The 27,536-nt window shown below is 51.7% G+C and overlaps 1 protein-coding gene across 8 annotated transcripts in view; it reads left to right on the top strand.

The window, feature by feature from the left end:
* The window catches only part of RGS3 (regulator of G protein signaling 3), a 193,338-nt gene that overhangs the window by 78,364 nt on the left and 87,438 nt on the right, over positions 1 to 27,536 (top strand). For 6 of the 8 annotated variants that reach the window (XM_067561509.1, XM_067561511.1, XM_067561512.1 and 3 more), the window contains 5 exons: positions 536 to 875; positions 1,856 to 1,895; positions 11,464 to 11,654; positions 15,158 to 15,241; positions 26,576 to 26,693. In XM_067561509.1, the coding sequence (XP_067417610.1) occupies positions 536 to 875; positions 1,856 to 1,895; positions 11,464 to 11,654; positions 15,158 to 15,241; positions 26,576 to 26,693 (773 nt within the window). The remainder of the gene's footprint in view (positions 1 to 535; positions 876 to 1,855; positions 1,896 to 11,463; positions 11,655 to 15,157; positions 15,242 to 26,575; positions 26,694 to 27,536) is intronic. The other 2 variants (XM_067561510.1, XM_067561516.1) reach the window with 1 other exon arrangement.

Genomic DNA, 27,536 nt, shown 5'->3' with positions numbered 1-27,536 from the left:
CCCAGGTGCTGCAGAGCAGATGGGGAGGGTGGGAGCTGCCGAGCGGGGTGGCTGGGCTGCCGTGGGGGCAGGTGAGGGGAAAGTGAGATCAGAGGAGTGGGGGGAGGGGTGCCAGGGCATCTATGGGGCAGAGAGCAGGTCTGGGAGGCCTCAGAGGGGTGCAGGGGTTTGGGAGGAGAGGGCGGGGGATCTCTGAGGGGGTGCAGGGGAGGAGGATGGGGAGTCTCTGGTCGGGGATGGAGGTGCGGGGGAGGGGAGGAAGAGTGTCCCTGAGGGGGTGCAGGGGGCTGGGAGGGGGCGTCCATGAGGCAGTGTGGGGGAGGAGTGGGAGGGATCCCTGGGGTGGTGTGGGGGAAGGGAGAGGGAGTCTGTGTGGTCCCTGAGCTTTGCTGGGCTGCCGGAGTCGCGTGCCTTGGGCCCGCTGTGCCCAGCGCCGCTTGCTGCCCATTGCCGTGCGGGGGTTGGGCTCGCCCGTGGGGCTGGCTGGCCTCTCCTGGCCGCGTGCGACTGACTCTGCCCCCGGCCTCTCTCTCAGGAACTGCCCCAGTGAGATCATTCTGCTGGTGTGGAGGATCGTGCCGCAGATCAAGCCAGGCCTCGAGGGCATGGTCCGGCGGTCGTCCTGCAAATCTGCGTATGACCTCCAGTCGCCCCCGAACAAGCGGGAGAAGAACAGCACGATGCCCTCCCGCCCCGAGCAGCGCCAGAGCTGCCACATCCTGTACGACGGCAGCGAGGGGCTGGTGCTGAACAACTGGGCGCGATACACGGAGGTCGGGAAGCGGAGCCAGCACACGATGCCGCCGTTGTCCCAGGCCTCCTCCAACGGGGACAAAAACTACATCCTCTTAGCACCTCTGAACCCAGGCAGCCAGGTACGGCCCCTGCAGCGGTACCGACACCTGCCCCTGCGCCCTGCGGGTGCCCCTCCCGCTGGCCTGGGCCTCGCCTGCCTGGCAGGGTCTGGAGCAGCTGGGCACCCGCCATGCGTCCAGGAGGCACTTGTCTTTGCGCCTCCCAAGGGGGCACTGAGCTCTGGGTGGCCTGGCGGGGAGCAGCTCTGACACGCCCGATCACGCCACGGATCCAGCTGGCCTGCCTCCCTGCCGGCCTGAGGCCTCCTGGGCCCTGCCCTCTCCCCGCCCTGGTCGTGCAAGGAGCTGACACTGCTTCTTGCTGGCTCTCGGTGTCTGTGGAGATGCCCTGGCTTTGGCGGTTTGCAAGCAGCAGGCAATTAGCCTCCAGCTCTTGGGTGCCTGGGCTCATGGTCCTGGGCACCAAGGAATGCCACAGGGCATGATGTGTCCTGACACCGCCGCCCCCCCCAGACATCACCAGGGCGACAGTTTTTGTATCCACCTCCACTGACCTTGTGGTTAGCTGGGAGAAGACGGGAGCTCTGCGTCTGCTCTGCTGCCTGTGTGGAGTGACTGCCTCCCCCGCCAGCCCAGCCACAGGGGAAGGGGAGGCTTTTGCGGTCTTTGCTTATTTCCAGCGCGATACATTTGGCTTCCAAGCTGGGCTGGGTTCCCGTCCTCCAGCGGCACTCACCATCGTGTCTCCGGGTGCTCAGCTGCATGGCGGCTGGCTGGCTTGAAAGTGTTTCTCAGAAGGGTTGTGCCAAGAGCTCGGGGAAACCGGGAGGCTTTGCAGTGGGTAGGACCCAGGGCTGGAGTTCTTGCACCCTGCCCCTCGGTGTCCCCAGCAGTGCAATACGGGGCGATGACGCTGTCCCCCTCTGTGAGGTGCTTTGGGATCTCTGGAGGTCAAGCGCTGAACGTTGCTGGGTCGTGTCCTATAGCTTCTTGGCCGACTGTTGGGAGTAACCACGTCCTGTCTGCTGTGTGTCTTGCAGCTGCTGAGGCCTGTGTACCAGGAGCCCGACGCTGCGGTGGGTAAGTGTCCACTCCTGATACAGCCCCGGGCTGGGCAGACGGGGGAGCTCTGTGGTCTAGGCAGTCTCTGTGGTGCCCTCCTCGGCGGACGGGGCGCTAGCGTGGCAGTGAGGAGAGCTGGGCTGGGCTCCCCTCTGCAGTGAATCCTGGGTCACGTCCCCGGGGCTGAGCTGGATCAGCCCCTGGAGAGAAACGCTGCTGTCATTAAACCGAAGCCATCCCGGCTTTGTGCTTTGCCAGGCCTCAGCCTCGAAACATGCCTGATGCAGACTGCAATGGAGACACCTGCTGGGGTCCTCGTCCCCTCCTTCAGCAGGAGGCTGGGGGGCCAGCGATACCCTCCCCCCATTTTTTCTGCATAGTGGGTCTTTTAGGCTTCGATTCACCTCTCTGGCTCTCCCCAGCGTCCTCAGGCCAGCCCTGTGCATACGCTGGGGAGCGGGAATGGGTCGGGTGCGGCCAGGGCAGGGGCAGGCAGTGCTTTCTCAGACCCGACCAAAGACATTCAGTCCTCTCGGGGGCTGGGACTGACCTTTCTGCCGCTCCCGGAGGCGGTGGCTGCCCTGCAGTGCCCCCGTCATGGCCATAGCAGCAGCCGCAAGGGAACTCGGGGCCCCTCGGCGCTGCTAGCCGCGGATGGAGGAAGTGCCCTTGACCGCATCAGCTGCTCCAGCTGGGCGTGGCAAGGAGCTAGATCTGGGGCCAGGCCTGTCTGCCCACCCCCACCCAGAGGCCTGGAACCCACACACCAGCCAGCTCCTCCCACACAAGCCAGGGAAGACGTGCTCCCCCACTCAGCCCCTCCCACCAGGTAGGAGACCCCCCCCAGCAGGCACAGGAGAGCAGAACCAAAGCCGACCACCTACCTGGCCACCCCCAGAGAGAGCATTGCTACGCCCAGCCAAGCACCCCACAGCCGCAGGGCTAGGGACAGCCCCACTTGCCACCACAGCTGCAGATGTGGGAGACACCTGGAGGAGCTGCTGGGGGGAGATGCATGGCTGAGGTGTAAGGGGGGTGGATCTAGTGAGGGCAGTGGGGAAGGGTTGGTGAAGTTTGTGGGAGGAAGGTGGTAGAATTACTGGATTGTTTTGTGGTGCAAAGAGAAGCGAATCACCCCAGGAGTGTCTTGTGGCGCATTCTCTGAGAGAGCCCTTGTTCAAATCTGGGAGCACATCACTACGTTTCCCCCTCCCCACCCGTATGCCTCAGTTTCCCCTTCTCTAAACTGGGGATCATGCTACATGTCCTGCTTTGCAAAGTGCTCTGCGATCCTGGGATGGAAAGCCCTGAGGGTGCGTATCCTGGCAGGTCCCTGAATATGTCCGTGGGCCTGTCTGCCGTGCATTGCCTGGCTCTGCCCTCCTCAGGCTTGGGGAAAGGAGCTCCCTAGGTTCTGGGGTTGCTCCTCACACAGGACGTCCCCTAACACTTCTCCAGTGGGTTCATTTTATTACTGAGCAATTGGAACTGGCCCTGCATCGGACTCTTGCAGGTGTTAGTGCAGTGGAAGTTACATGTGTCGGGAGCCCCGGGCTGTCTGAGGCTGCCGCGCTCTTTGCCAGCTTTCCTTGAAATCCCATTGACTCGTTCATTCATTTTCTGTAGCGAATCTGTTGGGTCCTTTTCAAGAGCCGGTCTCTGTGCTGTGGGGTGAGGAGCTAGAGTCAGACTGCTCTGCAGAGCTGCGGGAACTGGTGCCAATCTGGCGCCAGAGAAATGGGGTATTTTCGATCCCCCCCGCGGGGCGAGTGGCTTCCGTGTGTTCTAGTGGGGACACACCCTGTGACTCAACATATTGTCTGGGGAAGGAGTGTGGTGTTCTCGCTCACAGACGTCTCCAAGCTGTGTGAATGGCAGGTCGTTTGATCGCGGGAAATCCTCTGGCCTCTCTGCGCAGGGTCGCCTCGGAACCGGGCAGCCAGCTGCGGAGGTGCATGTCAATCGATGGAAGGAAGGGCGTGCTCTTGCTCCAGAGAGTGAGGGGTTGAGTGAGGGGAGGGGAATGGAGCTGAGGGCTCTCCTGGGCTTTGGGACATGTGTTGAAAATCGGCCTTTCTGAAGCAGTGCCAGGTGTGTAGCTCCCGGGATCAGGACATATTGCTTGACACGGTGCCACATTCGTGCAGCCAGTCTCATTTTAAATGCAAAACCACCTGTAGACTAAGCTCAGTGCATGGGATAATGAGGCAGCTGCAGCTCCAAGCGTTAGCGTGGATTTGTACTAAATATATGGTTTTCTGGGCTGTTTCCTGGATGTTAGGGGCAGTGTTTGTGAGAAGCAGGCAAAGTCTTCTCATCGTCAGAGCAATAAACCCTGCAGTCCCTGTGTGTTTAGCTGGTTGTTGCATTTTCTGCAGCCCAGATACTGCGGGAGCCCTGAGTGCCTCTTTCTGCACGGGTGTCTTGTCTATAGTACAGGAGGCCAATGGACTCGTGAGAAGTCTGTGCTTTCCCCCCACTTTGCCTGCCCCCTATTGGGCGTCTCTGTATTGCACCAAAACCAATCCCCAATCTACAGGATATTACTGTCAAATCCATCTAGCATGGGAAAAGTCTGGTGTGGAGAGAAGCACTGGGCAGAGAAACGATCTCTCTCTCTCTCTCTGCCTGTGCTTTGCGCATGGGGTGAGGCCTCTCCTTGTGCTTGGTTTATTTAATACCTCAGGAAGCCAAGACACTGCTCTGCTCATGGCCTTGGAGCGCTGGGTTCTGGAAATACTGTGGAGAGGACAGACTTCACATTATGACAGCTCCATAAAATGTTCCCCAACGTATTAAACCAGCTAGCCAGTGCCAAGAGATGTGGAGTTTATTCCGCCTCCCAGGGAACCCTCCGGCTGCTGCTGGGGCTGGGGGGGCAGTGCGTGCGGGAGGCAGAGGATTGCAGGGGGAAGGCGTGCGGCTCAGTGAAGGACTTCAGTTAGTGCGGCTCAGCGCTCCAGGCCCACTTCTCTGCCTCTCGCTGGGGCTGGCTGAGTCGGGCCATGCTAGCAGGTCTAGTTCTGGTCTCTGTCGGCCGGCCCCCTTGCTTCAATCCTCCTTTGGTCCTGCAGCTCAGTAGTTGCTGTGTTTTACCCGCCCCTCGGCTTCCGCTACTCATGCAGGCAGCCACCGAATCCTGAAGCCAGCAGCTAGAGGGATTAGCTGCCCATCCATGTGCGCTCCCTGCAGGGCCCCTAGTCGGGGCTAGCAAGGGGAGGTGTGCATCCAAGAGTCCTCTGGGGTGGGGGCGGGGGAGATCAGGCACGCGCCCGTTGTTCAGAGCCGTGCAGGGGGGGTGGGTTCGTTTTGATGACACGGGTTGGTGGGGACAGATGTTTCTGAGCTAAAGAGTGTTTCTCTGCAGCTGGAGGAGCTGACATAAGCCATGTGAAAGGGGGACTCAGGGCGGGGGCTCTGAGACGCAGAGCAGTCCCAAGCGTGCGGGTTTCAGACTGAGCCCAGCACAGCTGAGAGAATTGGAGGTGCTTAGCTGGGTGCAGAAATCACCATCTTCAGCCCATAGCCAGATGCCAGTGCAAGCACTCGCCGACTCCACGCACGGACGGGGAGCAGCAGGCCTCGCGCTGGCTTCTCACAATGATCTTTTCCACTCAGTCCCTGCTGCAGCAGGCGGGATCTGGATGGACTGCAGGGTTGTTGTTTGCTTGGCCGCCGGGGAGCCTGAGAGCTCTGCTCTGGGCTGGCAGTGGGGCTGCAGTTCTAGACGAGGGCTAGGAAGAGAAGCTCTTGATGCTTCTCTAATTGAATGGTCTGCCCCTGGCACTGGTGCAACTGTCAGTGCAAGTTTTCCAGCTGGAAAATTTTGTATTGAATGTAGTGATTGGCCAACCCCCTTAGTGGGGACTGTGGAAAGCTGCAGCGAAAAAGCTGGCTGACACTTGGAGTCTTCAGCCTGGGTCCCAGGTTTCCAAGGCTTCGTGCACGCTTCCCCAAGCCCTGCATTTCTTCACGTGGGAGGATTTTCCTTGTCTGAAACCTGCTCAGGTAGGGGAACACGTCCGTGTTGTGGATTATTACAACATTCTGCCACCGCTGACCCTGTGAAGGGAGTAGCTCTGGCAGGGGGAACTCCCTGTTACAAAGGAGTGTGGTTAGGAAGAACCAGGATTTTCCTCAGAGGGTTTATTTTTAACTAGCATCTGCAGTTTGTTTAGAGCAGAAACAAGGAGAGTTCTGTGGCACTTTAAAGACTAACAAATTTAATATTTGCAGACCTAAGCTTTCGAGAGACTTCAGCTCTCTTCTTCAGATGCAGGAATACAGAAAATAGGTAACACAGAGAGCATGGGAGAGAAAACTCTAGTTAATCTGAACAGTAATTGAACAAGCAAATGCTGGAGTTCTTCTCCCCTTTTGTATTGCAATGGAAACGTTGCTTTGGGCAAGTAGGCTGCCTCAGCAGATCAGATCAGAGGCGATTAGGACACTACTTTTGATGGGGGAAGAACTTGTGAAGGGAAATGAGGTGATTTAGCAACACGGGAAGAAAGCAGCAGCCAGCCTGTCGCTGCCTCGCCGCTCAGTGCCTGCCACGAGCCCAGCTCTCGTCAGTCGGTTTTCGCTGGCAGTCAGATTATTAGCAAAGGGAACATGGAGCGAATGAGAGGATCACTGCATTAGAGCTGGAAACAACCTGGTAGGTAACTGAGGGACCTTTCCCCCCTTCACTCCCCCCCCAGGGCAAGGTATTGGACAAACAGTCACAGTGGAGCTGCCCGTGGAGCACACTCAGGCTCCGCTGGCAGTTATCTAACAGCAAACACCCTACTTCCTAATGGTTCCTAGACTATGTAATGTTGTTAGAGCAGTGTGTTTACTTTGGAAAAGGCCCTATCTACTCCATGGCCTTATTCAGGAGAGTTTTGGCTGTTTCTCTCCAGGAAGGTTATAGGGCTCATTTGCAATGCCCAGGCAGGCGCAGAAAACACCGAGCGCTCTGTAATGGCCATAACAGAGATGGTTGGATTCACGAGCTGGCGACGGGAGGGATCAGGGTGTTTCGGAATGATTGCAGCCTGGCGAGCCAGTTAGTATGGACGAGCCTGCCGCCACGCACTAGGGCATTAACAGAGGGACATTGGTGCAGGCAGGATTCCTTTGCTAGTCATTCCCTGGAGTCTCATTTGTCTTGTTTACATCCTAATGGTTGGACTGGGAGATTTCTGCTTGCTGGGTCCTCTTCCTGGTTTATCTTCCTGGTTTATGAGCCACAGATGGGGCAGCATCCACAGGGACTGGGACAGCAGCTCTTGGCTGACAGAGAAATGTGGTAGGATCCCTTTGGAAATGACTTTGCCCTGAAATCGCGACACAGACGCCCTTGGTCTGGGACCTGCTCTGGGTTACAGAGGCAGCTCTGGCTCCTTGGAGTGATGTGAAGTGGCATCTGCAAACCAGCTCCTGCATTCTCTGCAGTGATGGTGCTCCAGCTGTGATGAGAATTGGGCAGGCTGAGATCCCTGGGATGGGTTTGGGTCCCCCTTTACCTCGCCACTGCTTTCAGTGGCCCCACATCACAGGGCGGCTTTCTAGGGCCAAGGAGGGCTGTCGCTGTAGTCAGAGGTCTTGCCCCGACCCCTAGTCCAGAGGGACAGCAACCTACATGTTATTAGTGTGAAATATTTCACAGCTTCCTCCAGCCAAGCTCTAATGTCATCTCTGGCGCCGTAGCCAAGGGCCAAGAGGACTGGCAGTCCTGGGCAGGCAGCACATGGCATTGCATTTTCAGAGCTACCTGCTTCTTGGTAGGCCAGGAACCCCCTGCCCCAAGTCTTTGTCACCCTCCAGCTCTCTGCAGGTGGTTCCGAGAAGGCTCTGAAGGGGGTGGATGACTTCTCTGAAGCAGGGTTATTAGGAGCAGTGATCACTGTCTCCAAAAAGCAACACTTATGCCACTAGCCAATTCTGCAGCCTTAGTCCCTGGATTATTCCTCTGTGCTGGGGGAGGTTTTTGGCTCCTTCCTTCTGGAGCAGGGGCAATGCTAACTGAGCTCTGGGGACAGGCTGGACCTTTGACTGGGTATGAGTTCTCAGCGGGCAGCTACTCGCTGTACAATGCACCCGTGCAGTGACACACTGAGAGAGCCACTTCCTGTAACGTCTGTCTCTAGCATGCTGGGGCTGACAGGGCTACCACTGCACTGCACACTTACTTTACCATAGCGTTTGTCCCACGTGGACTCATGCGGCTTTACAGGCTGAGTCACCTGCATGGTGCCTTCTGCTGACAGATGAATGAATCTGGTTGCTGGCAACTCTGTGAAACATTTGGGGATGCAACTGACATGAAAGCTGGGTGCATTGCACTGTGGCTGGTAGATTCTCACTTGGGTAAAACAACCTGTACCGGATTTGAGGTGTTTAGTGACTGAAAAGAGCAGTGTCCCCCGTAAATCACTAGCATTCATCTAACACTATCCACCGATGGATCCCGAAGCGCTTTACAGAGAAAGGTGCATGTTGTTTTTCCCATTTTACAAATGTGGAAACTGGAACAGACGGGCTGTGACTCGCCCACGGTCGCTCAGTGAGTCAGAGGCGTGGCTGGCTTTAGAAGTCCGTTCTCTTGATCCCCAGGTCTGTGGTGTAATGTGCTGTCAGCCTGAGGCAAAGGAAGGGGGTTACATCCTCACATCTCCGGGTGGTTTGCACACCAGTGGAAGACCTGTCCAAGGTAGTCTGCAATGCCCGTACATGTAAATAGAATAGAATGCTGTGTAAAGAGCTGTTCCCATGGCAGCCCGGAGCTGACCTGCTGTTATTAACTCTTATTGTGATTGGTTAAGAATGGCATTAGTTTAATATAATGCTGTAACGAGACAAGGAGCTTTGCAGCCAGCAACAATGCGAAGTGAAAAGCAAACCCCTTGATCTGTACAGTGGGCGTTCTGAGGGCAATGAACTCATTCCCCAGCCAGTGCAGCTACTACTAGGAGGGAAGCACTGGAAGGAGCCCAACCCAAAACTGCCAGAGTCCAGAGATGAATGAAACGCCATCAGTTAGCGCCTGCGATCAGCTGGGATTCCAGCATTGTACCACGGGCTGTGTGTAACCTCCCGCGGGAATATACTGCAAACAGTTCTGATGGTCACGTTCCAGAGAGGCCCTTGTTGCTTGAGGAAGGTTCAGCTGGAGTGTTTGGGATGGAGCCACAGCTCCCAGGTCTTGGCCGGGTCCAAGAGAGTGTGCAGGGCCCAGTCTTGCAGGGCTTAGGGAAGTGCGCTGAGTTTGGATACTGGGCTCCGGTGTGCGCCTGGCCCTAGCTAACTGGGAATGATCGCCTCCTTGCCCCCCTCCTGCTCCCCTTGGGCATCCCTGGGGTGACGAAGGAAGAGCTGTAAAACAAGCGATGGAAGGAAAAGTTGTTACGGGTTCCATCTACTAATGTGGAGGGAGGGGTCACAGATCGGCTTCTGGATCACATTGATCCCTCTCAGCTCTGTAGTTCAGGCCTCTTGCTTCTCTGCACCCATGCCTCTGATTGTGGGCGTGGGGATGGCACCCAGCAAGGTTCTGATGTGTCTTGATGATGCCTTTACTGAGAAAAAGGCGGGTTGATATCCAAGCAAAGTGGCCCCCGCACCATCTTCACAGCACACACAGAGCGCCCCAACGCCAGCACCTGTCCGCCGGAGAAGTAACCGCTCTACTGAGCTGGGCAGTTTTGTCTGAGCATGCTGGAAGCGCCTGCAGGCTGTCTGGGTGGGGAGCGGCGTGTTGAAAAGGTTCTGTGTAACAATTAAAAAGCAGCAGGGGAGGGACTTTCCTGACTAGAGACCAGCATGGAACAATGGCACATCGATCATCTCATGTTTAAAATAGCTTCCAGTCAGGGCAGCCGCATGACAGGCCATGCACAGTCTGTGACCCGGAAGCCCCGGAGTATCACGTTCGTGGCGCTGCCAGGTTCTGAAGCCGGTATGCAGTCACCGTGCTGGATCACCGAAGCAGGCAGCTGCAAAGACAGCGTTTGGGGTAATCCTGTTTTCTGGACGAGGATAATGGAGTTCTCCAGTGAAAAGGGCCAGAATAGAAAACTAATGAGGCTGGCCAGATTTCCTGTGCGTGAAGGTGTAATACAACCCTTCAAAACCGAAACTGTGGGTTAGCTGCTGCCAATCTTACTCACAATAAGTTCCTCTTAAATACATGCACCGTGTCTAAGGAGCAGTACCAGCCACGGGATGGCTTTGGAGAGCCAGTCAGATACTTAGGAGAGTATTTACTAATCCGCCTTTATGACATTTATTTTGGCATCTCCAGTCCTGAGCAGCTTCTAAGAGCTGCAGTTAAACCAGTTACCTGCCTGAGAATGTTTTCTTCTTCTCCCCAGAGTGTGAAATCCACTCCCCTTGCCCCAGATACCCCAGCATTGGGTGAGATTCAGTTCTGGACCAGGGGCAGGATTTCTGTATAAAAAACGTGACAGCTTTAGAGTCCAGCATCTCTGTGTTCTGCCGGGCTGGACCTGGGTGTATTTGGGGTGTTTTTCCATAACTTCTTCCTCTGAAGCAGCAGGGACGGTCCTGGCTGGAGATGGGACTTTGGAGGGGGTGCGCTGGTGCTCCGAGGATTCTCTCTTTCACGTGCTTGGCTGGCTGGCTCTTGCTCACATGCTCAGGGTCTAACTAATGGCTGTATGTCGAGTTGGCAGTGACCTGGGGTTTCTTTTGCCTTCCTCTGCAGCGTGTGGGTGTGGGCCACTTGCCAAGATTATCTGTGCCTGTGGCACGGAGAAGTCTAGTCTCCTGAGGGCTGTGACACTTTGGTCTCCTTTCGGTGGTTGGGTTGAGATGTGGGTGCTCGGGGGTGCTGGGATATACAGAGGAGGTCAGACTCAATGACCCATGCTGGCCTTAAACAGTAGGACTCTTTATCCCATTGGGAAGGGGAGAGTCCCTGCTTAGCAGTGGGAATAAGGTCTTGCTCTTCTCTCTGGAGGATCACAAGAGATGGGACAGCTGTAGGTCTAGGATTTACGGTCACGTTTAGAGCTGGTTTGCCTGTGTTAGTTTTTATTAGGTTAAGCCTGGCACTGTGGGACGTGTACAAGAAATAGCGCCCATTACATCTGATAAAACCCTAAAACATTTGCAAAATATTTTTTTTTGGCAGCATATGGTGTGTACAAAATACAAGATGGGTGCCGAGCTACTGACTGGGTTTTATTGACACCTACTTGGGATTTTGCTGTTCATGAGCAATGCGACCATTTCCTATCAGTGCTTATAAAACCCTTATACCAAACTACCCACTGTGCGTTTGTGTGTCCATAGAGCCAGATCCTCAGCTGGTGTAAATCTATTTATGCCAGGTGAGGATTTGGCCAAATATATGGGTTAATCTTTGCTCACTCAGCTGGTATTGCAGCTCCATGCACTATACTGCTGACGGGTTATGCTAGCAAAGGGACTGATTCCCTGCAGTTCTCAGTTCTAGTTACTCCCCTTTGCATTATCACCGGCCTCCTTGCTTGGGATGTCAGAAATTATAACAGAGAGGAATGGACCCTTGGAAATTCAGTGCTCTCTCTCCTTTGCTTTCTTTTGGTCTTGGTCCCAGGAAATTCAGGTAAAGGCAAATCCCATACAGGACCTGGGCGGAAATCCAGGCTGATGAAGACAGTGCAAACTATGAGGAGCTATGGGAACTACCAGAACTGCACCATTGTGAGGCCGCATATCCCGCACTCCAGTTATGGCACCTACGTGACACTGGCCCCCAAAGTGCTAGTGTTCCCTGTCTTTGTGCAGGTAAGCTGGCCCTTCTCAGCACATCTGGAAACCAGCATGTATGCACCAGCATGGACTGATTTAAATCAAGGTGATTTAAATCACCAGGTGCAAAGCCTTGATTTAAATAATCGATTATAATCAGTTCCTCCATTGGTACTTCAGTTATTTTCTAAAGAAAGGTGCATTCTCATTGGTTGATATAACCAATAAAACATGTTGATTTATAACCAAATAGAGCCTCTACACTAGATTTGGTATACCTTTTTGCAACCTAGCAGGGTACACTAAACGAAATACATTTATTTAACCAATTATATAGCCTAATAGTTTCAGATTCTTATTAATTGCACACTTTTAGTATGTTAGAAATGGTGAATGATGTATTTACTAGATAATTAACTTTTGGCTCATGATTTGTTTCAAACTGCATTAGGATGGTAACAAGGATTTTAATTAACACACAGATCAGCATATAAAATTTATTTTGATTAAACAAAACAACCTTAAATGTTTTGGATACATAAACTTTGCTTATCCAAACATGTGTCACATTCACAATGAAATTATAATAAGTTTAGGCCTTAACATATTTTGTATTAAATTCAGATTTCATTTTAAACAGGTTTATTTTTAAAAAGAAAAACGTATTGTAATTTAAATAACAAAAGAAAACGATCTGATTTTTCAATCTTTATCCACCATGGGGTGTCCAAAGGCAGGCCGTGGATCACAGACACTCTCTCCTGCACATGCTGACTTCAAGTACTCTAACAAATTGCACTGGTGCCTGCTCTTTGCACCAGGGAATTTGCCTCCCATCTGCACCCCATTGTGGGAAATGCTTTTCCTTTAAGATCTCCATTCACTTCTGTGCCTGACAGACCCTCTCTTAAGCCACCATTTACCGCTATAATCAAAAGTCCTTGGTCAGGAAACGAAGATGTTGGCTGTGGGAAGAGAACCCTTGTCAGAAAGTGCTATGCTGCACTCCAGGGATGGCACTGCCAAGTGCAGGCTCTTGGCAGGGAGCACAGAGTTCACTGCCATAGTTTGAGTGATTGCTGTAGATATTGTCATAGAAGGAAAGAAATCCTCCGTGCACCGTGTATCAAAGAAATGGATCGCTCATAATTTTCAGCTTCCTCCTCCTAGTACTGGCTAGCATTCAGTGTAGTGTCTGGTCCAGTTTCTTTCTACAGAACTACGTCCTGCCCTTGTAAGGGGATGGACTGGCTGGGCCAGTGGTACTTTTCCTTCTCTAGCTTCTGGGATTTTCACTGTAAAAGGCCAGTTTTCCACCGTTGGTCCTTGGCTGTTTGACCTCATTTGGTGGAGTCGTGGCCAGTCAAGCCTGGGCTTGGACCACCATGTTCTTATGGCTTCGGCTCAGGCTGCGAAGTGCACGTATGCACCGGGGAATGTAGCCATGGATTTCAGATAGTCGTGTCCCTTGGCAGCTCTAAAATCAAACCATGTCAAGATACACATGGGTGCAGGATGGAAAGGGAGGTTATCGTTTCCCAATCCCACACACCTGGTCTTGCAATTTAGCTCTGAATTTGATAGGCTTCCACTCCATCCTCGTCACCTCCTGCTTGTGTCCAGGTGCTATTGCATATGGCCAGCTTTTCATAACGGAAAAGTCCTGGATTTGGCCCCAGGAGACCTACGGGAATCCTGTTGTGATGCTCTCTCAGGAAGTGCAGCGCTGTGAGTCATCTCGTTAGCCCCTGCCTCAGACAGAGATGGACTTGCTGGAGCTAAACGGCATCATTCACCTGACACTCCGGTCTGCTAGCCCCCAAACAAACGCCTTAAAAGTTCGGACAGCCTTTGCTTGCCTCGCAGGTTAACCTCAGATGCACTCCAGTCCCCGAACCTCCTTTCAAAGTGTTCCCCCGCGGTACCCGGCCCCCGGTCACGGCCACTCCCTGCAGTCTGCAGAGAGTCAGTGGAGGAGTCACACTTTAATATACTGCACTGAGAGGAATTTACAGTAAACCCAAGAAGAAATATACTACAAAAGAACAGAGATTGAAGCCATCGTGAGCTGAGATAGTAGAAGCAGAAAATGGTTACAAATAAAACAAAAATATAACATGCTAACACTGAACAGGAACAATCCTTGTCTAAGGCAGTTTCTCACCTCTCAGCGTCACCAAGCTGCATGGCTGGGAATCCACAAAAGGCCCTGACCTCTTTGTTCCCTCACTGATGGATAACAAAATGTCTTTCCCCCAGACTTCTTATAGTCCAGTAACCCCTCCAATTGTATCCCTGCTGTTTGTTCTCCAGAGGGCTGGTGCCACGTTGTGGTCAATTTCACCTGGCTTTTCTCTATGCCTCACGTGCACATGCAGCTGCCATTGTGTTTTGGCTTTTGCAGTGCTTGGTTTACATCTGAGACCTCAGCAGGCAGGTAAACCAGCATTCCTTTGTCTGGGACACCCTTGTTCGTCAGTCCTGCCTGGTTACATGGTCTGAACGACATACGTTCAACTTCTTGCATAGCACTTGTACCCACAGCACGCTGGCTCAGGTGCAGGTTCTGGGATGAGCCCTGTCAGTTCCAAATCTAGTTTTTAAAACAGGCTTCCTTCCCTATCACTGCCTTCCATGGCTCAACTACTACGTGTGTATTGCACGCATTACCTGAACTCACCATGCCCCAGGGTTGCATTCATGGTTTGTCTTTAAGCAAGAACACAACTGGGGCTTTGTTACTGTTTTATTGTCTTTCCACGTCAGTGACTCTTGATTTGACTCTGAAATGTTCCCACACTTTTAAAACTGATATTAACGACAGTATCTTTCAGTGAGTTCCAACTTTGCCTCTATGCTTTGCAGTATTCCATCGGGTAAGCTTTGCCGTGCCATGTCCCATCGCAGTCAAGGCAGCAGTCACACCACTACAAATGCTCTTCTAGATGATGTTGTCTCAGAAGCTGAGTTTGTAAACATTACGCAGGAATCAGAGCAACTGATTTTTTTTTGAGTTCTTGGCTTATCCAACGTCAAAGCAAGTTGCCCTTGTGACGTGGGCTGTGTAGCCCAAAGTCCACTGCAGCGTAGACGGAGAGAAGGCACCCTTCTCAGCGTCTCTCCATCTTGCTAACAAAAGTAATCAATTACAAATATGTAGTTCCCCACATTGGTGTTGAAGCTAGATGAGACTGTGGTGGGCTACTGCTGTGGTCATGCTTCCTGCTCTCAGAGCAGCCACGGCGAGGCCCAGGCTTTGCAGAAGAACTAATGTACACAGAAGTAGAAGCTGCTGATAATCTTTTTATAGCTGCACATGACGTAGGTGTTAAATGCGAGGGCGTTTTTCCCCTTTTATCGCTTAGCTGGACTGCAGAGTTTCCATCCTTGAGAGATGCGCTGTCATGGGGCAGCTCCTGGCTGCTTCACTCTCAGTGGTTTAGAAGGTTCTGGTGGGTGGAGAGTTAACCCAGGTTTCTAATTTTGAGCTGAAGTTCTGGTTTTCTTTCTTTCTTTCTTTTTTTTTTTTTAATGTTTAGCCTCTAGACCTTTGCAACCCAGCCCGGACTCTCCTTTTGTCAGAGGAACTGCTGCTTCATGAGGGCAGAAGCAAGACGATAAAGGTGAGAATTTCAGTCACTCCTAACATGGTTATTCTGCTCATGCTTTTTAAAGACATTCCTAGGCAATCTAACGCTTTCGATTGAAAAGGTAAGGGTCTGACTTTTAAAATGCCTTCGTTCCAGTGACATTCAAAAGAGTTGTAGCCAGTTCATCTTGGGAGAAAATAACTGCCACAACTTTGCAATGGCTAGACGTCTTCTCCTCCACTTTGATGTCACCAGACAGAGAGAATACCATGCCAGTCATTGGCCAAAAAGCCAAGAGGTTTTTGTTTCTGCAACTGTTGGCTCAGGACCTGCTCCTGGGGGTAAGGTGGGGCGTAGAAGAACCTGTTGTGAACTGTGGAAACTCCCAAACAGGAGAAACCAAGGCAGGTTTCAAGGGAAGCCATATGTAGATTTCACCAGGCTTTGTTTTGTGTGGGCCCTGAAAGGAGAAATGTGCCCTCTCCTATCTCCTGGCCCCTCCTCGCTTGCTGTGTTTTGTGTGCCTGCAGCATTATCAGAATGGGTGTGCAAAATCCTGACAAACAGACCATGGCTGGTTACATGCTTGAGCCAGGCTATGTACATTAGAGGGCTCAACATCCAAACCAGGCGAATCTGGTGATTTCAGCTGAGCTTTGCTTTGGCTTCATTTGGATCCAAAATGTAGGGGTTGCAAACCCCAAATATGTGAAGCTGAAGAAGAAGTTTGTATTAACCTCTGTCAACTGAACTGGCCAAGCTTCGCTGAGATCTAGTAACCTGTCTCTGCCTGACGTGGAAGCATGGGACTAAGTATAGTTTGTCCTAAACGATTGTGCTTGAAACACTGTCATGCAGAAGTACCCTCGTTTTCCTGCCCAGTTACCATAACAAGCAGAGCTGGGAGAAAGTTTTCGGTTTTATTGCCAAAAGATGTAGATTTGAATGTAGACCAAAACATTTCACAAATTTGGGTCCATTTTGGGGAATGGTTTTGGTTGAAATGAAAATGATAATTGTAATGAAAAATGATAAAACAATAATTTCACGTTGGAAATGCTGACGTGAACTGTTTTGACATGAACAAAACATCTCATTTCAATTCTTTGGGCTAGATTTATACACCAGAGCCCCCAGAGGAAGAGGTACCTGGGCATCCCCCAGCCTTCAGCCTGGGAGAAATCCAGGTCACCCCCCTCCCCCCAGGTGAGTGCCCTAACCAATGGCCATGGGCCCGTCTGGGGATGGGTCTTTCTCAATTTGTCCTTTGAAGCTGTTCCACTTTGTATAAATACTTCAGTACTCACGGAGTAGGGACTGGACCCAGGTGTCCCCCCAAACTGAGTGCCCTCCCTACTGAGTCAGAGTCATTCTCATGCTCTCGCTCTCTGGCCAGCGATGGCTCCTGTTTTTCATACAAAGCAGAACAGCTTCCAAAGGAGAGTATGAGTGCAGCCCACCCAGGCTGCTCAGTGGCCTGGGGATTAGGGCACTCACCTGACCGGGGGAAACCTGGATTCAAGTTCCTGCTACACAGCGGGGATTAGAACCTGGGTCTCACAACCCAGCAAGAGTCTTGCCAGTGGGTGAAAGGGGGCACCAGCCCCAGCGCCCCCTCCTTGAGCTGTGTTTTGTGAGTCCAGCCCTTCATCTCCTTTGCTTTTATTAAAAATCCCCTAACCACGTCCTGCGACCCAAAATGAAGTTTTCCCACTTCTTAGATTCACTGAAAATCCCCAGAATTTTGGTTTCAGTTCAACCCAAACTGAAATTATTTTTTGATTTTTTGGAACTGCCAGGGAACGGAAAAACCCGTTTTCCCTCCAGCTCTCGTGAGAAGCAGGGGGTTGCTCAGACGCTCGTGACCTGTTCAGCTGCACAGAATTCTGTGTTGTGCTCATGCAGCCAGAGAGGGACCTTTTTATTGACTCTTCAGATCCTTTTATGTTACATGGTTTTGGGTGGCTAGTTGCAGAATCTCAGAAAACCACCACCTCACTGCTGGCCATCTGTGTTGTTCTGTTATGTTCAATTACTCTGATTTCTTTCTGGGGTATTCAAAATAGAATTCCTCCCTCGTTCTGATCAGATTCATTGGGCTTTCCATGAAAGTCCTTGGAAAACCGTGGCATTAATTTGGGAAGCTTGTCCCTGATTTGCAGCTAGACTCTTGCCCTGCCTGCTCCTCAAATGTGCTTTACTGTCACAGCTCTTCTGGGGCTCCCTATCAAAACAGAGCCCCCCGATAAGTGCAGGTATATGCAACGTCAGCTGAGCGCTCTGCTATGTGAGTGCAGCTTCTTTATGGGTGTGGGGACACTGCAGGAGTATTTACCCCTCCCCTGCCCCTCCGTGGGGCGATGACTTAGCACAGCTCAGATGCCCGTTGTGGGCTACTTGGAGTTGCCTGTCTCCAGTTCTGTTTCAGAGATCTACAAAAGCAGCAAAATGTTAACTAACCCTGTGTCATTGGAGCTGCCATTTCAGGCAGGTGAAGATGGGGGGAGGAGGGGGCAGGAAGTTTAAGCAGATAGTAACACAGAGAAGGTCATGCTGCGGCTTTTCGATCTGGAAGAACTGTGCTGCTCTGTCACTTGTAGCCACGTGGCTACGGGTAGCCATTTTGGGGGCCCTGCAGTAGACATCAGAGCTCTGTCAGAGTGAGGACACCAGAGAACAAATTGGTCCCGTTGGTCTGTGACGTCTGGGGAATGAGCATGGGGTCTCCACGTGGAGTTATATCCTTGGAAAGTGAAGCGTGCACTGGATGTGAGCCTGGGAGAGGTGGCTGGGAATCGTGTTGCACTTGGTGCCGTGATCCCTGTGTCAGCGTGGCTGGGGAAAGAAGAGCATGTGGCTGAGAGCAGGGGAGCCTGGGGCGGAGGGTGGAGTGATCGGACTAAGGAGGTGGGGGTGAGCAGGTTGGCAGGAGCTGCCTTGTTCGGCACCGGAAGCAGTTCTGAACCGACCTCGCTGACTGTTGAGAGCGTGACAGTCTGACATCACTCCGCGTTCTGTAGAACGGCTTTCTCCTGCTCAGCGACGTCTCCGCTCTAAGATCTGCTCTCACGGGACCCTGCAGGGCTGGAAGAAAGTGCAGCGTGTCCCTTCGGGCAGCGGGAGACTTCCCTGTCCTCATGACCCGTAAACCTTTCAGGTCAGATGTGTGGTGGCGTGCCCAAGATCAGAGTCTCACCCTGCACTGGAGTCATGGGTCCCTCTCTTCCCACCTGGCTTGATCTCACTGCAGGCCTGGCCTTCTCGGTCTCGCTGTCTGGCCCTCTCTCATTTCCAGTGTAATCCCCTCTCTTCTTCTCTCTGCATTGTGCCACTTGCCCTCTGCCCGCCCTTCTCTTCCAGCTGTGCACTGTTTCAGCCTAGGACACCAGCACCGGTGTGGAGCGTTGCTCTCTGATTCCTCAGTTTGCCTGGGCTCTGAATCATTCAGGAGGGGGAAGCCATGGGGCAGCTGGCAGAGACTGAATTCCTGCCTCTTGATTTCAATATGAAGTGCTTTGCCTTTCCTCCCTGCCTCCATTACCACCCCCTTCACTTAGACCAGAACTTGGCACCTCCAAAGCTAGGAGCCCGAGCTCTTTGTCCGCCATCTCCTGAAGGACGGAATCTATCTCCATCTCTGGAGCCCTGCCAGAATCTGGCCTTTCCCTGACCCTACCTCTGGTGCAATCCTTATTCAGGCTTAATCACATCCTGTCTAGACTTTATTCCAATTTTCGCTCTTATGGTCTTCCGAAATCCCGCCAGCAAACCTTCAGCACCGCAGGATCCAGGGCGCTGCAGCTTGTGGTGCAGAGGAACCTAGATGTACTTTGCCTTTGTTGGGCCCATCTCTAATGCACCTGACGGCACCCAATCACTGGTCATACTGGTGCTACAGCAAGCTCCACTCATGCCCTCCTTCTCCTGCCTCGTCTCTTCCCTGCCTTCCCAGCTGTCTGGGAACCCCATTCGGGGCAGCCTGCCACCCTCCCGCCGGCTGCACTGGGAGCGCCCAGCGCGCCCCACCGCAGAGACGCAAACAGGACTTGCTCGTCAGATCGTTCCTCGCCGCCTTGCGCTGCAGGATCCCAGCACTGGGGTGGCTGGGCCTGGCTGGCACAAAGGGTCGGACCCATGGAAATCTAGGGGAGAAGGGTCAAAATCAAAGCTCTCAGAACTGCAACTCACGGCAATTCCCCTGTCTAACACATCCGCTTGGGCCCGAGACTCAAGCGCTCTGCACCTCCCCCTCCTCACTCCTCCCCCTGCCGTCCCGCCTCATGGACACCCCAAACACTTTCTCCTCCCTGAACCCCGACCCCCCACATTCCCCGACCCCTCACCCTGCTATCCCACCTCACTGACATCCCCACACCTTCCCCTCCCCCACCCCTCACCCTGCCATCCTACCTCATGGATACTCCCACCCCTTCTCCTCCCCCACCCCGACCCCCACCTTCCCCTTCTTCACCCCTCCCCCTACCATCTCATCTCATTGATACCCCCACACCTTCCTATCCCCCATCCCTGACCCTCCCCTACCCCTCCCCTCTGTATCCCTTCTGTACGGAGCTTTACCTTGCAGCCGCCCCTCTTTGTTCTTTCCCGTCTCCCTAGAGGAGGGAATGGGCTGTCCCCAGGCTGTAAGGAGTCTCTTTCCTACCCCGTGCTGCCCAGTGCGTGGTATGAAGGGTGTGATATTGAGCAGATTCGCATGAGCACTGCTCAGTTCTCTGTTGCTTGTACGCGCTTTGTCTCAGTCTCTTTAAGCTCTTGTCCAGGGTTCTCAGGGCCGTCACACCTTGAAATCCTGCAACATCATAAATACAACCCCAACTGCAAAGTGAGCCACCCACATCCATGCGTAAGGCAATGATGATAACCCCAGTAAAACTTCTCTGCATCCCTCATCCACTTCTTCCCCAAGAGCCCCAGAGAAAAGATGAGCTTTGTAACTTGTCCCGGAGGTTAAAATATCTGGGTTCTGGTGGCCAAAGTGAGGTATAAGGTCCACAGTCAAGGCCTTGATCCAGGGATTTGTTCTTGGCCCAAGGCAATTCAATGTCTTTATCAATGATTTGGAAGTTCAAATAAAATAATTGCTGGTAAAGTTTGCAGATGATTCCAAAATTGGGGGAGTGGTAAATCCTGGTCGGGATAGGTCAGTTATATAAAGCGTTGTGGCTCGCTAGGCTTGTCTGAGCAATGTGTGTTTTAACACAGCCAAATTTAAAGGTCATACATCCAGGAACAAAGAATGCTGGCTCTAGTTACTGGACAGGAGACTCTATCCTGGAAAGCGGTGACTGAGAAAAGAACTTAGGGGTGATGGCAGAAAGCAAGAGAACATGAGGCCCTCGTGTGATACAGCAGCTAAAAGTGCTATTGTGATCCTTGGATGCAGCAGAGGAATATCATAGATGAGTGGGGAGCGCGCGTTATCTCGGCTGTTGTGAGACCTTTGCCAGATACTGTGTTCGGTTCTGGTAGCCCCATCTCAAAAAGAAGCTGAAAACTTGGCAAGGGTTCAGAAAAGGGATACAAGAATGGTGGATTCTCCATCACAGACATTTTTAAAATCAAGATTGGATATTTTTCTAAATGTTACGCTCTAGGAATTATTTCAGGGGAGTTCTCTGTCCTGCGTTTTGCAGGAAGTCAGATTTGATGATCACAATGGTCTTTTCTGGCCGAGGAATCTATGATTCAAGATGTGGAAAACCTGCCTTCCAGGAAAAGATTTAGGAGGCTCAGTCTCTTTAGCTTACGCAAGAAAAGGTTAAGAGATGACTTGTGCACAGTGTGTAAGTATTTACAGTTCTGATAGTAGGTGGCTCGTGAATTTAGCAGACAAGGGCAGAGTGGGATCCAGGGGCTGGAAGCTGAAGCTAGGTAAATGCAGGCTAGAATAAGGCACACATTTTTAAATGATGGTAATTAGTCATTGGAACAACTTCTCTGCAGACATGGTGGATTCTCTGTCATTCGAAGTCTTTAAATCAAGGCCTTGTCTACACAGCTTTTGTACCAGCTGTACTGGTTTCGAACTGTAACGAGTTAGAAACCAATATAGAAAACCGGGTGCAGGAACCCCCAGTGTGGATGCAGCAGACCTGTACTGAGAGAAGCAGCTGTAGACGGGCACTAGGAGCTGTCGCACAGGTGTGGCAGTTGGGCCAAGGAATCCACCGTCTGTGCAGTCTCCCTCCCACAACCAATGAAATTGTTGCATGCAAATTAGCTGTAGAGTAAGGGTGATGATTGATTGCGTTACCTATGACATCACAATGGTCTGTGTCTCTTGGCGTGGCATGGATACATGCCTTCCTGTCACATGGGTGAAATTCAAAAAGTCAGAACGGCTGAGAACGTAGAACTTGGACGGTCACAGACTGCAAATCCCAGTGATGACCGGATCTGGCGATGTTCTGAACAAAAAGAGTGCTCGCCCCTGTTGCTAGCTGTTTCCATCACTGCCCACTGACTCTGCAGACATCCTAGGCTTCAGCTAGGGATGTAAAAGCTTAACCGTTTAAACGGCAATCGGCTGTTTACATGTTTTAAACTGGAGCGGAGGGGGGCAGTGGTGGGCTCGGCTCCCCGCGAGCGAGAACAGCTGGGCAGCTCTTGCTCACGGGGAGGTGCGGATCCCAGCATGGGGGAGAGCCGCAGATGGGGTGGGACTGCGCGGCGGAGGCGCGGAGCCCAGTGCGGTGGGGAGTGACAGCTGCCCAGCTACGGCTCTGCATACGCGGTGGTGGGGAGTTGCAGCGAGGCAGCTCCCACTTGGCAGTGAGGAGCCGAGCCCAGCACGGCTCCCCCCACCTGTTTAACCGTCTAAACGTTCTAAAACTAGAATTTTTAATTAAACTAATTTTGACATCCCTAGCTTCAGCGTGACACATGGTGTGACGATCCTGGAATCTTCTTACATAGATAGCTGCGCCCTCACCGGGGGTTGCACTGATTTCGTTATATCAGTTTAGAAACCAACAGAGCTAAATCAGTACAAAACCTGTGTTTAGACCATCCTCAAGGCTGAATGCCTTGTTCTGAGAGGTCTGCCGTAGCTCAGCCATAAAATATGAGCATGATGCAGGAATCCCTGGGTGGAATTCGCTGGCCTATGTTATGCAGGCTGCATTATCATCATGGTCACATCTGACTTTGAAGATCTGTGAATCTGTGAAAAGGGCCCTTCCCAGGAAACTCTCTGCACCTCTGTGCCCCGTTACAACCAGGGAGCTGTTCCCTTGACACCTCTGCTTTGCTGCTCACAGCAGTGAAAGTACCATTCGGGAAAGATGTGTGTGTCTCAAAAAATAACCGTCCCCTCCCCCTTTTTCTTCGGTGCCCGCCAGAGGGGCCTCTCTGGAGCAGGTGGGTAGCTCTTTTGTTGACCCACCTTGTTAGTTAGAACCCTGCATGAATCCTCTGAGTCAGTCCCTGTGTCCGCCACGCAGTGAACCCTGGGCCTGCTGTACAGATGGACGGCACCCGTGAGGGAGAGGATCATTAAGGGCTTGTGCGCTAGGGCTGGCTTTATTTCCTTTATGCTCCAGAAAAGAACTAGCCCAACTGCAGCTATCTTGTACAGTGGCATGTAACTATCTGAACCCTAACTCCGGGAAGGAATGCTCTCTCGACGGCTGTCACCATCCTCATAGCATTTGCTATTGTCTTAGGTCTGCAGGAGGAACCTCTTCCAGGGGCGTAGCTTGCCTAGTCACCTGTGGGGTTTCAACTGCCTGACTTCAACTGGCATCCTACCCTTGCTTTTCCATGGGATTTGGGAGGAAGATGGAGGGAACTTTACAAACCATTTCTCAGTGATGTATGTGGCTCTTGTTGTAAAGTACAATGCCACCTTCTGAAAACCAGGAGCCACCTCGTCACTTGCATCTGGATATAAACGCCTCCTGTGCAGTCTGCACTGGGTTCTGCTCCTCTTTGGTATAAACGCCTCCTGTGCAGTCTGCACTGGGTTCTGCTCCTCTTTGATATGAACATTTCCTACCTAATCTGTGCTGGACTCTGCTTTTGTTTTCTCTACAGGCAGATTTTAATTTTTCCATTTGCCCAATTGAAGCACAGGTTTGCTCTGAAAAGTGACTTTGAAATGGTATTGTATGTTGTGTGTTTGTGTCTCTGTGATCTCCAGTTCAAATCTGCTTGGCTTATAAAACTAAATGCTATTCTGTCTCTGTCTTGACCCTACTTGCCTCTCCATTTACTGCCCCATCTCCCTTCTCCCTTTCCCTTTTAGCTTCTTGAACGCAGTGTCTGCAACCTGTGTCTGGAGTTGCCCTCTGGTTTCTTCCCAGAGCCTCTCCAGTCCAACTTCCTCCTCCTGCACTCCATTGAAACAGATCTGATCAAAGTCTCTACTGGCCTCTGCCTGGCCTCTGTTCTGCCCTCCTCCTCCTCCTCCACCTGGCATGTCATTTTTGACAGGAAAAGATGAAATGTTTAATTTTGACTTTCTTGTGTCACTTCAATATGGTCAAAATATTGTCATTTTCAGACAGCTATAAACATTCTGTGTTGAGTTTATTGGTTCTATTCCTTTTGTTTATAATTTAATATATTAAAATATTAATTTTATTACATTTTGTGTTATATTAAATACTACATAGAAAATATATTATATTTAATATTCCGGTAAAATAGTTGAAAGGAAAAGAACCAACATTATCAATACGAAACATTTTGATACTTCTGAATCAACATTTTCTGGAATTTTTGTTTTGTGGGAAATTTTGAAATTGAAGCTTTTCATTTTGATGTGGAACAAAAATAAAATCCAAATGTCAAATGTTGGAATTTCCCATGGAACGGAAAGTTCAGTTTGTGACCCGGTCTCATCTAAAGCAAGTGCATTTCTGTATTTGTCTTCACTGTGCTTAGAGGGATATCTGTCTGCAAAATGAGTGTAATATTTTTCTTTGAGAGTGAGACAGGCTCTGGGATGATGAGAATGACTAAGGGCCTGGAAAACCTATGAAGAGAGATTGAAAAGACAGAGATTGTTTACTTTAAAGAGGAGATGAGTAAGAGGAAGCATGATAAAAGTCTGTAAAGTAATGAATGGCCTGGAGAAGGGAGATGGGGTGCTTTTGTTCTCTGTCTCATAACACAAGAACAAGGGGGCATTGAATGAAATTAAAGGGGGCCAAATTGAAATTGACAAACAGAAACACTGCTTCATACAAGGTATAATTAGACTGTGGAACTCATTTTCCACAGGAACTTGCTGAGGCCAAGAGTTTAACAAGATTCAAAAAGAGGCTGGACATTTATATGGATAACAAGAATATCCAGAGTTGTCAGAATGAATGACAATAAACATTTTGGAAGAGAACCTCAGGCTTGAGGACTTGAGCTGGTTTCTAACTATTAGGGTAGGTCTACACTGCACTTAAACACCCATGGCTGGCCCGGGTCAGCTGACTCGGGCTCGGCTATAAAACCGCTGTGTAAATGTTCAGGCTCAAACCCAAGCTCTGGGACCCCTTGAGGGAGGAGGATCCTAGAGCCTGGGCTCCAGCTTGAACCCAGACGTCTACACAGCAATTTTAGCCCATGTGCCCAAGTCAGCTGACTAGGCCAGTGCGGCTGTGCCATGGGTCTTTTATTCCAGTGTAGGTGGACCCTTAGAGACCTAATGCTCAGGTCACATTATCCCCCATCTGCCCACTGTGAGGCTTTCACACCTTCTTCTGACGCAGCCGGTACTGCCACTGCCAGAGACAGGAGAGTGGGCCAGGTGGATCATGAGTGATCCAGTCTGACAATGCCTGTGTCCTAATGCCCCACACATGGAGCTCGAGCAATTTTGCTGACTCGGCTGTTTCCTGTTAGCTCCCGTCTGAAAGTACAGAGATGCCGGAGTGTCTCCTTTCAAGGCAAAGTGAGCTAGGGCCAGACTGGAGGGATCCCCCAGGGAGTGACCCTTGGAACGAGCCACATGCAGAAGGTGAGGTTTGTGCTGTGTTGCTCTTTAAGTTCATAATCACGCCAAACCCCCGGAGGGGGTGAGCTTGGCACTAGCCCAGCGTGTACGGTGAGAGCAGGGCAGGGACTCTGCTCACTGAGAGAGGCAAACACAAAGCTTGTTTTATCGGTAAATAAAGCCAGGTTAGTTCTGAGAATGACAAACACAAACCTGTCTGCAGGGAGGAAAACTACTGTAGCAAGGGAACTGATTTCAGCTTCAAAACCAAACACAGAGGGGAGATACCATGAGACGAAATACAGAGTTCTGCGAAACTGGGAGAACTGCAGCAGACCGGCTTGAGGCACATGCTCTCTCATCCCTCCCCCGGTGTGCCTATTGGCTGTACAGGGAAGCACCCGCGTTAGAGGAGAAATAAATTCAAGAGGTTGCCAAGGGTCTGTCCCATCCCCTTTTAAATCTAGGTTTGGATGTACACTTTGAGTTTCTGGCTGAGACTTGGGCAAGCTCAGAGTCCAGCTAGTGCCTTTCATAACCAAGCCGCGCCATACACTGTCTGGCAGGACAGAGATGCTAACATCTGGGTCGTGGAGCCCCATGAGGTGGAGAAGTTGATTCTTTTGCTTTTTATTTATTACTATTGCAGCAGGAGTACCTAGGAGCCCTAGTCATGGATCAGGGCCACGTTGTGCTAGGTGCTGTACAAACCTGGAAGAAAATCTGCCTTCCGTTTCAATAGCTAATGCCATAAGTATCTAGTAGATTCCTCTCCCGAGTTTCAGTGGAGTTAAATCTCTGATGAGGCGTGTAACTTCAGTATTTTGCAATATTTGCATCCCTATCTCAGCCAAAATAATCATTTTTTGAAGTATCCATGTTTGTCCCCAGTAAGTGCCTGCAAATATTCTCCTTTGGCCAATAATTTCAATAAGATCAAATAATTTCCTGCCCTTCATCCTGGGCTTTGAAAACCTTGGAAAGGGGGAGTTTGAGAGAGAGCTGGGGGGAGGGTGTGTGTGCGCGTGCGTGCGTGCGTGCGCGCGCGCGCGCGGGCGGGCGGGCACAACAACCGCATCTCTTACATTCTGGACACATTTATTCCTCCCATCACAGGACTCCAGAAGTCACCTGTAAGTAACCGACTGCAAGGTAGCAGTGATAACTCATAACTAGATGGTGCTAGCAGACGTCTGTCGTTTGAAGTAGTTTGAGTTTTGCAGGGTCTGAACTGCTCTCTTCATTACCCGGGTGTCTCCAGAGGCCTCGGGGCTGGAAAGGAGGCCCTGGAGTTCCAGGCGAACTCTTGGGACTGACGACTGTCTAGTCTGGAAGGAGGATCTTTGGCAATGAAATTGGCTGCCTGCAGAAGGAAGAGCTTCTGATGCCTTCTGTGTTGTCATCTTACCCTCCAGGTGACTGTCTTCATCTACTCTGACTTGCTGCTCTTCACCAAGGAAGATGAGCCAGGGCGTTGCAATGTGCTGAGGAATCCGCTTTACCTGCAGAGTGTCAAACTCCAAGAGGGTGAGGGTGAGTGTGCCAGCAGGCTGAAGCTTCTTCATGCCTGGCTTTGGTGGACATTTACTCGGCTGCTGACTCTAAATGGGTCCCTGAGATTGCTGGCTCATCCAGGCCTGGTGAGGAAGGGGGGCGACCCGGGCAGCATGCTGTCACCCCATGGGTTCTTGGTATTGCAAGGGTCTCAGAAGTACATGATCTCCCCTCTCACGTGCTGTTGGATATACACACCCTGGGAAGAGCTCAGGACAGACAGCCAGACTTCCTTCCTAGCGACCCTTCCCTTCTGCATTCCGGGCCAGCCCTTCCCGTTATTACCCTAAGACAGTCTCCAGTAGTTTAATATTGCAGGGCTGCACAGAGCCCTCGCAAGACCTCTGATATTTAGGGAACTGCAGGCCTCTTGCAGAGGCAGTCCCTTGCTGTTACGGTGAATGGACAGGGCTCTTTTCCTGGCATGATGGGCCATCCCTTCCCAGGAACCTGCTGTGCTGGGCAGTTGCCGTGTTGAGCCGCCCCGTCCCGCCCCGCCGGTGCCGTATTGTTTACAGCAGTGGCAAGCAGAGACGACAAGGGAAACGAAGTCTTGAGGTTTCCCTTCTGGTGCTTTAACAGAGCATAACAGCTTCTTCCGCAGGTCTCTGACTAAGGTCTAGTAACCTTTGCTTACCCCACTTCCTCCTTTATCCGCCTACGGCTTCCCTCCACAGCCAGCCAGGGCTGCTTCGCCCATCCACGCCTTGGCATGCCGACATCTGCTGGGTTGGGCTGGGAGCGTTCCTCTCACGCTGCCTGCCCGCTAGCCCCTGCCGATGCGCAGGTTGCAGGGAACGTTGCCAGCAGACGGCTCTGGAG

Source organism: Emydura macquarii, unplaced genomic scaffold (genome assembly GCF_026122565.2).
Source record: "Emydura macquarii macquarii isolate MOO-44397 ecotype Brisbane River unplaced genomic scaffold, CSIRO-AGI_Emac_v2 contig_2417, whole genome shotgun sequence".
Classification (NCBI taxonomy): domain Eukaryota; kingdom Metazoa; phylum Chordata; order Testudines; family Chelidae; genus Emydura; species Emydura macquarii.
This window is presented reverse-complemented; position numbering and strand designations above follow the sequence as displayed.